Source organism: Amphiura filiformis, chromosome 2, assembly GCF_039555335.1.
Source record: "Amphiura filiformis chromosome 2, Afil_fr2py, whole genome shotgun sequence".
NCBI classification, from domain to species: domain Eukaryota; kingdom Metazoa; phylum Echinodermata; class Ophiuroidea; order Amphilepidida; family Amphiuridae; genus Amphiura; species Amphiura filiformis.
The window spans coordinates 36,014,690-36,025,331 of NC_092629.1; the positions used below are offsets into that span (position 1 = coordinate 36,014,690).

The window sequence follows — 10,642 nt, forward strand, 5'->3', positions numbered from 1 at the left end:
TATAATCCATCTGTTTTATGACCGAGCTTTCCTGAGGCGCGCGCTTAGCGAGGGGAATCCTGCCTTCTTTCTGTGTGAAAACGTGGTAGGGTACTTCAATATGAGCCCTTAGGTGTCCAAGACCTCAGATAACCATGGAAAATAGCCTTGATTTTCATAGGTGCATAGGTTATAATTGATGACATTCATCTGGTTTATAGTGGTTGCTATGACTGCCATCTGGATTTGGTGTGACTTGATTTAGCGAAGTTACACACCTTAATTGCTCTTCTAGATTAAATAGTTGATATTGTCATTTCACCTGGTTAATGTGAATATTATATGGTAATTATGGTCGGCCATCTTAGATTGTGGGTGTCCTAGACATCAGACACCCACGACACCCTCTTCATTAGACAGTCTTGATTTAGTAGGGATAGAGACCTCAATGACCTTTGTAGGTCAAGCAGATTCCGAATTGTTGTCATTTCATCTGGCTAATATGATGATTATGGTTGCTACGGGCGGCCATCTTGGATTTCAGGTGTCCTATACCTCAGACATGCATGAAACCCCCTTCATTCACTCAGCCAACCTTGATTTAGTGGGGATAGACACCTCAATGACCCTTGTAGGTCAGGCAGATTCCGAATGAGTGTCATTTCACCTGGCTAATTTGATGATGTGGTTGCTATGGGTGGCCATTTTGCATTTCAGGTGTCCTGGACCTCATATATCCATGAAACCCCCTTCATTCACTCAGCCAGCCTTGATTTAGTGGGGATAGACACCTCAATGACCCTTGTAGGTCAAGCAGATTCTGAATTATTGTCATTTCACCTGGCTAATATGATGATTTATGGTTGCTATATGCGGCCATCTTGGATTTCAGGTGTCCTGGACCTCAGACATCCATGAAACCCCCTTCAATAACCTAGCCAGCCTTGATTTAGTGGAGATAGACACCTCAATGACCCTTGTAGGGCAGGCAGATTCCGAATTATTGTCATATCATCTGGCTAATATGATCATTATGGTTGCTACGGGCGGCCATCTTGGATTCCAGGTGTCCTGGACCTCGGACATCCATGAAACCCCCTTCATTCAATCAGACAGCCTTGATTTAGTGGGGATAGACACCTCAATCACCCCTCTAGGTCAAGTAGTTTCAGAGTTATTGTCATTTTACCTGGTTCATAAGTACATTTTGGCGGCCATTTTGAAAAATGGCCATATACAGAGTTTGCCCGGGTTTAGAATTTTCCACCTAGTAGAATATGGACGACATATGCATACCCTACTCGAATCAACTTTCAAACTTTCCTCTTTGAAAAATGTATACGGGTCTATAGGACAGGGCCAGGACTAAAAGTAAGATTTTAATAGTTGTGCAATTTGAAATAAACATGCAATTTTGCATTACAAGTTTAATCACAAAATTCAAAGACTTGGCACAAGACTAAGCATTGGAGTGTATTGAAGTTTGCTCTTAAATTTAATATTTTATGTTAATTTTGATAATTGGTTATAACAGATATTAGAAAATGTGTTTTCCTTTATTTTGTGGCCTGTGTACAATTTTTGACGCAGTCTAAAGGTCCGTTCATACTACGCCGCAATTGCGTTGCGATGCCGATATATCGATTACTTTAATTTTTGCAGCAACTCACCGCAACTCATTGCATTTCCAAGTTAAATTGTATTTAACTTTATTGCGATACCACAATGCAGTATTCTGCGGTACGATACAGTGCGGCAACTCATCGCGTCGCAATTGCGGCATAGTATGAACGGACCATAAGCTTATACTTACAGCATCCGAGAGGCCTCATCTGTGCATTCTGTGTGTACACCTGTGATATATCAGCCATGCGCTGACACAGCATCTCTACAGGAATTTCATAGCCGTATTTGTACTTCCAGTTGGCCGCCTCATATCGGGCACGGTGGACCTGTGATCGACTGTCAGCTGTCATACAGAGTGAACAAAAAATATTAATTATCAGAATTATATGCAAGAAGATTTGGTTAGTTTTAACGCACTGACAAAGATCTTTATTATCAGTGATCCTTCAAATCTGCTTGTGTACTACAATGCAGAGTGAAAGAATCTTAACCCCCCTGAGCACTACCTGCCGATCTTACATTGCCTCTGATTGGTCAATTATATGATATCTTCATTATTTTAATCACCTATCAGAATAGAGCTTTGCAAATAATTCACCCCAATTTTTTTGTATGGTGAAATTATTCTAACAATGTTGCTGATTGGTCTAATTGATAATGAAAACTTCTTTTTGGCCAATCAGCAGATAGTTCTCATGGGGTTAATGATCAAAACTGATTTTCTCAGAATTATAATAATGAAATGGCCAAACACCAGAGAAGATATCCTACCCTTCCCAGAATGCATTTCTCCCATTTCTGTACTGATTTTCTATCCAGTGCATCATGGGTCGATACTCGATAGAGACAAAAAGTACCTCAATGAACAGAGCACATTATGTTTATTTCTTGTCTATCAACTCATGCTTAGCCAGTCTATTCTCAAAATGAAAACAAAGTAATGGGAGTGTCATTTGATGAAATGAGGGATGTATCATTTTGCAAAGGATTCTGGGAAGGATACAACAAGGCATAGGAAAAATATCTGTCTGGGAACTTAAACTGAGTTGGTTTAAATTTTCTGTGAAATTTGTGACAATCCCAAGCACCTGGTGGGGTCCAGGGGCGAGGCCCCAGGGGCAGCGCCACAGAAACTCATGGATTTTAGGCTTTGTTAAAGTAACAAATCACCATTCTGAGACTCTAATTATAGCATTTCTTTATCTTTCTTTCTTTTCTTTTTTTTTTTATATGGTACACTACACTCTACAGTAACAAGCTCTGTCGCAAGTGCTGTAGCACTGGCCAAGTATCTGAAACAGAAAAGGGACAACTTCTTTCTGATATTTTTATGACATAAATTATAAGGAGTGAAGGTATTTAATGACAAAATTATATTTTTGGAAGACCTATCAAGCCCTTCTTTTTTGTTCTTTGTTACAAAGTGATGCGATCACAGAGATTTAATAAATTAAGTTAACAAACCAATTATAGCTATACAGCCTGCTTTGCCTTTGCTGCAATACCATACCATGGCAGCCAACTGATCAACTTCTCGGCCGGTTTAGAAGTACAAATCAACGAAAATAAAAGACAGCAAATCGATCAAGTATATTTTTACAGGTTGTAGTTTTATTTTCTGTGTGGATCCTACTTTCAGAAGTAAAGAGTAGGTTTTACCTGGTACCCGCACCTGTTCCTCTGGCTTGTTTATCAGGGGTTCAAATTCGCAATCAATTGCAGGAACCAGTTTAGGTTCTCGCAAATGGCTTTTGCGAGAACCTTTGGTTCTCATCAGAACCAGGCTTTCGATTCCGCAAAATATTGAGAAAAACCCTGTAAAATCATACCCTATAAATAGGTGGGAATTTGTATGCAACTTACTATAACATTATTAATAACAAAACCAAGTTGATTATCTTTTTTTTTTTTGTTAAAAGCAGTTGTTTCAACTTTGAATCCTGAAAGTAATTTTAGTTTTACCGAACGTAAAATACTGACTACACTGTACACAGCAAGCTCAGCAACTTTCTTTAAGCTTATTAAACTTCGACTATCACTGTGACTTACCTATCATGCATTAATGAGACCTCAACATAACATTCATGTATTAAATATAGTGCAGTTTAAAAGGTTTTACACCAATTATGAGTTCTATTTTTGGAGAATTTGAGGCGCGGATGACCCAATCTCCTACTGCTAGCTACGTGATGAAGAGATGTCAAAACATAAAAATATACCATATACCGCAATACCCCTAATTTCACTTGATTTATTCATACCTAAATTTATTACAAATTTCCTTAAATGTTCGCTGAATATTGCTTTTAATAGCTTTTGTATGTACTGTTATATGATTCGCAATTTTAAACCATATCTTTTCAAATGAAATGCAAATTAAATTAAATTAAATTTATTCCACGTATTATTTTGTACATCGGGTATAGGGTGAGCATGTGTGTAATAAAATGACGACGTCATTTGACGATTAATTATTCATGTTACGATTAATTATTCATGTTTACCAGACACTTTCGTAAGAAAGAGATGCCGTGATTGGTGGAAATAGGCAAGGTGAAAGTGATACAAACCAATGAAGGAGACTTTCATTACTAGCGAGGTCACAGCTATTATTATGGGGGTGATCGTTAAAATTGCATGGGCCATGGATTTCAATTTCATGCTCACTGTGCTTTCTGTTCGTGATCGTACAATAAATTGACAGCTAAAATGATGAAATCTTTGCCTTTTCCCCCATACATTTCAGAATTATATATTTTTTATGCACTAATGATGTTATTAAGGTGAGCACATGCGTGTAATAGTTATATAATAAGCTTTAAATTGCGATGCCATTTAACGATTAATTATTCATGTCATGATTAATTATTCATATGACCCGACTCTTTGGTAAGAAAGAGTTGCCGTGATTGGTGGAAATACGTGAGATGAAGACCAATGGCATAGACGCTTTTATTACTAGCGAGGTCATATCTATTATTATGGGATAGTGGGTTGTAAACACAGGCCAGGGCGAAACTTTCACGCTCTGTACGTGCGTGATCGTACAACATAAAGTAATCGACAGCTAAAATGATGAAAACTTTGCCTTTTTCCCCAACATTTCAGAATTATATTCATGGATTAATGAGATTATTAAATCACATTTCCGTTGCAGTAAAAAAAGGTAAAAATAACACGAAATGTGATCTTAGACTTCCAAGCTTGTGCGCGAACCAATTTTGGTTCGCCCAGTTGCAACCCGGCGAGAACCTTCACGCGAGCCTGTTCGCGGGTTCGCGTCGGATTTGAAACCCTGTTTATGCTGACTGGCTAACTGTAGGGCGTACATATTCCATCGGCTATCGAAACCATGCATGGTTTGTGCACATCTTGTGCATTTATAGCAGGACAAAGCTGCACATTAGGAACTACAATTGGTCAGTGACTCTCACTTTTAAATCTATTAATAGGCTTACCTGTTAGTCCAGTCATGACACATCCAATGTGTTCTGTGAGTTTGAACATGTGAGTGACAGAATCCGCATCAAGAAGTTTGTCCTGGGAAAAAAAATATAATTGAAATTAACCAAATATTTTATCAGAACACATTATCTCAAAATAAAGGGGGGTTCCTGTTTGTGCCAATTTAAATTTTGTATTCCAATATGGTCCATACATAGTCGGTAGCGGTACCTTATGCCTGTGATGACCTTTGAGTAACCCATGTGCACTGGCACTTGGGCTACTGACTGTACTGTATGTCTATTACACAATTGTGTTTTGCTATTTGACTCCTTGTGATCCTAATCCTGGATGATAATTACATTGCATGTAGTGGCATACCAGCTGAGAACACCCCCCCCCCCACCATGCTCAAAATACTGGGACAACATTAACCAAAATTGCATGTGAATTATTACAGGGTCAGAATTACGTTCCACTGTGCGGAAAGCAATCTTGATTCATGCAGAGTAAATTTGTTGGAATTATTTGATTCTTGCATCAACTTAGCTGTGTAAACTACAAAAGTTTGTGAGAATCAACTTCCGATTCACGCAAATATGTTTACAAGAATCTTTACGAGAATCGATTCTTGGATTCTTGCCAAAATTCTGACCCCGATTTATCTTTGGCATATTTTGTATTTAAACTTGTGAAAAATTTCAGTCTTTAAATTGAGCATGGTCATGCTGCGGCAGCCGCGCACAGATCGTGTAAAAATTTTGCAATTCCCCCTGGAAATATTGCGCAATACTTACTGGTACTTTCTTTTGAGTGACAGCTACAGCACAGTCTGTACCCCTCATCGCAATAGATGTAATGCCTCCTTGGTTCACCGCTTTAAATGCATACTCTGAAATCAAACAAACAGCCAGTTACATAAAACAATGTGATGACTATGTCTATGATAGCCTGGCTCACATCACACACTATAGATGGCGCTATTTGTCCATAGGGAAGTGGAATGTGCATGTACGGTCCAAAAATGGCTTTACTGTGGGGCTCAATGGAAAAAAATTACTAAAAATTAATTTTAACAACCAAAACCTAAGTGATGTTGACTTATGTTGGTACTGGCATAATACTGGATTCATAAACTATCACATAGTGTAATCCATGTTCCACCAAGTCGACACTCGATTTAGCTCAAAAGCAATTTGTGTGTAAATCAAGACCATCCAAAACAGCTTTCTTACAGTAAAGAATAGGAGGTCATCTGGGGTCACATACAGTAGTGTGCATTATATTGTTACATGTGCCTGCTGTCACAATTTCACACACAAAATTTTTGGCAATTTGGTGACACTGTTTTTGTCTGTAACTTCAAAAGTATATGCACTAGAAACATGATTGACCCCTTATTTGTTTAGGTAATTTAATTCTCTTTCAAATGAAAGAACTTTCAGAAAAAAATATTGAACTTCAAAACTTTATGAACATCCCTATCAGCGTTCGAAATTGTGGTTGTCCGGTTGCCCGGGACAACTAAAAAAGTCGCCGGACAACCAAAAATACTAATTCGGTTGTCCGCCGGTAGGCAAATAGGCAAAAAAACAAAGTTCTTCAGAATTAATTCAAAATAGGCTCATTTAAAAGATCTTCTTAAAACTATTAAAAAATGGTTTTTAAATGAAGTCAATACGTCATTGGGTTCCGGAGATACGACAATTTATGTTTTGGTAAATTTTACGCAGTTTTCTGTAGGAAAAAGTTGTGTCAGTGTGTGCAGTTTTTAGTGACATTTATAAAGGTATACAGTATTAAAATGTTTATATTTGATGTTTCTTTTGGTTTGTTTCTTTACAGAAGAAGTAATAACACAGAATAAGCAAAATACTCTCGCTTACAAATTTTAACTTTTTTCGCAGCGATATTTTCGCACCATATTAACGTAATTTTTGCATGTGAAAATTTTTGTGGCATGAAAATTGTTGCGTTATGAGTGATTTGAGCAATAATATATGGCCACTGATGAAAATAATATTGGAATGAGTAATTAAACTGTTTCATGTTTAATAAATTACCTCAGTTTTTTGCATTTGAATAGCAAATTTAATTATATTTCATGTTTTTTAAATTTTCACGTCACTTAATTTTCGCAGCATTTGAATATCTACATTAAATGAACAGTTAGTGTAAAAAATTACTTTTTAGTTTTGCCTTAATTAATGTTTATCTTTTTTTTTCTATTCCAGGATTTGAAGTAGAGAAGGAACCAGAAAACTTTGTTTGTTTGTTTGTTTGTCATGTTTGTTTGTCATGTTTGTGTGTGAAAATAAAATAAAAATGTGAAATAAAAGAAATATGTGTTGCATCATTTAATTGTGTGTACTAAGTTAAAATATTATGCAGATTATGGTACCTAGATAGAATAATGATGTTTATTTACAAAGGCTACTAGTAGTGGCGTAGCGTCATAGGGGCACAGGGAGGGGGGCACGTGCCCCCCCTATCGATTGCAAAATTTAGAAAATCCCATAGGAAAATGGTAAAAGGTATAAAGCAAAGCAGAAGCAACCTCCACGGAGCAATAAAGGTAAGCAAGCAGAAAAAACACCAGCCACCTCAAAGCAACAAACCAGTGGCGTAGCGTCATAGGGGCATCACCCCCCCCCCCCCATCAATCTGAAATTTTTAAAAATCCCATAGGAAAATTGCCGAAAATGGCTTGTGCCCCCCATCAGACCTGGTGCCCCCATCATCATGATCATAGTCGGTGCCCCCCATCATCATGATCATAGTCGGTGCCCGCCCCCCAATATGATGACCCACGCTATGCCACTGCATCAAACCTAAACAGAAAAGGAAGAATAATAATAACAGGAAACTACTGAAAAGAAACGAAAAAATTAAAGTTACGTAGCCCTAGGAATTTAAAAAAACAATCAATCAATCCATTAATCAATCATCAAATAAACAAAAAATCAATAAACAAACAAATAAACAAACAAGCTTTATAATAATATTAATCATTGACAATTTACTTTTTAAAGTTTTATTATTTATAAAAATAATATTAAATCATGATTTAATACAATCAACATGAATAACAATAATGTACGGTATTTAAAAATAATAATAACAATAATATAATAAAATAATAATATCAATATGACAATAATAATAATACCATTGATCAGGGCTGGAAAAATGCAATTCTTCCCGGGAACATCATCAAAATTTCCCTCCAAAGTTTGCAAAATTTCCCTCCAGTATTGAAAATGTTCCCATTATTTCTTATGTATTTCTTTGTTTAGAAGACAAAAAATTCCCTCCAAATAGCAAAATTTCCTGGGAACATAGTTCCCAAGTTCCACACTTTTTCCAGGCATGCCATTGATACCGTCTGCATGCAACACATCACACACGTGTATACAGTATACATGTTGCATGCTGGTACCAGTGGGTACATGCTACGGCATACCAGTGCTCACTACACTATGTGATTTGGTGCCAAATTCCTCACCCGAAATGGCGACATGTCCCAATTCAATCGCCAATTTTTCCTACCGTAACACAAATAATCATGAAAAAGTAATGATTTTTAGAAAGCTAAAACTATAAAGTTTACTCGGTTTGGCATGAAAATAACTCGGTTTACCTACAAATGTCCGAAAATTAACGGAAAAGTCGGCTCAAATTTTACTTCCGGGAGACAGATTTTCAATTGAATATTCTAGCGTGTCAGAGCGCCCGGGACTACTTTTAAATTTTTTTATGAATGAATCGACCTTTCTCGACATAAACAAAGACCTGTTTACTCATGAAGTCACGTGGGAGAATTGGAAATACATCCGCTTTCTTAACCCTGTTTTTGCGATGGTGATTCGGCGATTCAAAATGGCCGACGAGCTGTCCAATACGACAATTGCAATTTCTAACGAGCGATCGAGGCGAACGAAGTCGCCAATTGGTGGGTACCTACCTACGGACAACCAAAAACTTAGACGGACAACCAGAAATTGTAATCCGGTTGTCCGTGCACAATCAAACTTGCCCCATTGCCACTGCAGGATTTTGCAATAGAAGCTACCGGGAACCAAATTACATGGACCGGCAATGGCGCCACTGCACGACCCCAATTGAAACCAGCCAGTCCACCTAATTAATTATTCATGAGCCCAGCACATGACCAGATTCGCAGCCATCGGAAAAAGCCGAGGTGGATTTATGAATGAAAACAAGCTTTTATGAAGATCCGGAAAGTGCCGATTGATGATTTTCGGAAAATTAAAGATGGCGGGCTGTGCTACAGTTTTCAGAATGGGAATACATGCTACCGAACAGAAGTTATAGCTGTTTGAAAAATGACTTTTTACCAGCATGAAATCACACAAAATTTGTGAGTGTCATAGAAGCTTAAATTTCATCCTTTCAGTAACTTGATTAAAAATTTGTTATGGTAAAGAAGGAATTAGTTTAGCGTAAATGGAAGTTTGTTTCATGCAGTCATGCTCTTGTTTACATTGCTCGGTCGTGCATTTCCTTGTTCGCAAGCAATATTCATGATGGTTTTTCTCATGAAATTCTACCAAAAGTGACCAATCTCACGGACGTGATTGGCTGGTTTTGAGCATGTGATAGTCATTAGTTATTTAGTAGTAGTGCTTTTGCTCATTTGCATAGATGAAATTCGGTTGGCAAGTTTGATTGTGCCGTGGGACAACCATTTATTTTTCCTAAATTCGAACACTGATCCCTATCTATGATGTGTTACATAAATTGACACAAATTGCAAAGTGAAAGAGAACTGAGCAGGGCCGGTAGTTCACCATGTTCAACTTTGACTTTAATTGCCAGTTAGGCAATAGAAACAAATTAGTTTGATCTTTCGATCGACCATCGATGCTTGGTTGATCCTTATTATTTATTAAATCGACCAATTTACTATTGTTAATTGTGATAAAATAGTAATTTGTGCCTGCAGGGATATTGATCAATATGATATATACCATAAAGTGGGGTGACTTTCATGCTTTGGACAGTCGGGTGACTTTGGACACGCATATAGGACAGGGTTGCTTGATATAAATCACAATTTTTCCCCAAAAAATCATTTATTTAAATTTAAATCAATGATTTTTTACTAAAAAAAAATTTAATTATTGATTTAAATTGAGCAAGTTCCCTGTCCAATATGCGTGTCCAAAGACACCCCACTGTTCAAAGTCACCACACTTTACGGTACCAACTATCATACTATGATCCACTTGAATTTTTTAGTAATTTAATATACCCGGCCCCGATCATGCGATACATTGCAGCTAGGCTGTCAGGGTGACGAATTTTGCACCCAGTTGCCCGATCGGAGCTTTCATGATCTCAAACAGAGGATACGTCTAACATACCGACTTGATAAAGTCTTCCTTCTGGAGAGAAGACTGTAATAAACCTATCGAACCCTGCACTGGTTCCTCGAGACATCTTAAAAAAGCAAATTCAGGCAACGGTTCGCAGACTGTTTTTATCAAATTCACGTTTTGCTTTCTCATTGATTCAGTATTTCTAGATAATGTACACCAAAATAAAATAAAATCGTTTATTTGTTGATTTT

General features: G+C 37.3%; 1 protein-coding gene across 1 annotated transcript in view; it reads right to left on the minus strand.

Moving 5' to 3' along the window:
• LOC140146147 (proteasome subunit alpha type-6-like) overlaps positions 1 to 10,600 on the minus strand; it is a 31,719-nt gene extending 21,119 nt beyond the window's left edge. The window contains exons 1-4 of the mRNA XM_072167907.1: positions 10,437 to 10,600; positions 5,847 to 5,941; positions 5,064 to 5,145; positions 1,793 to 1,948 (exon numbers count right to left, since the gene is read on the minus strand). Coding sequence (XP_072024008.1) covers positions 1,793 to 1,948; positions 5,064 to 5,145; positions 5,847 to 5,941; positions 10,437 to 10,512 — 409 coding nt within the window. The 5' untranslated portion in view covers positions 10,513 to 10,600. The remainder of the gene's footprint in view (positions 1 to 1,792; positions 1,949 to 5,063; positions 5,146 to 5,846; positions 5,942 to 10,436) is intronic.
• Positions 10,601 to 10,642: the final 42 nt, after the last annotated feature.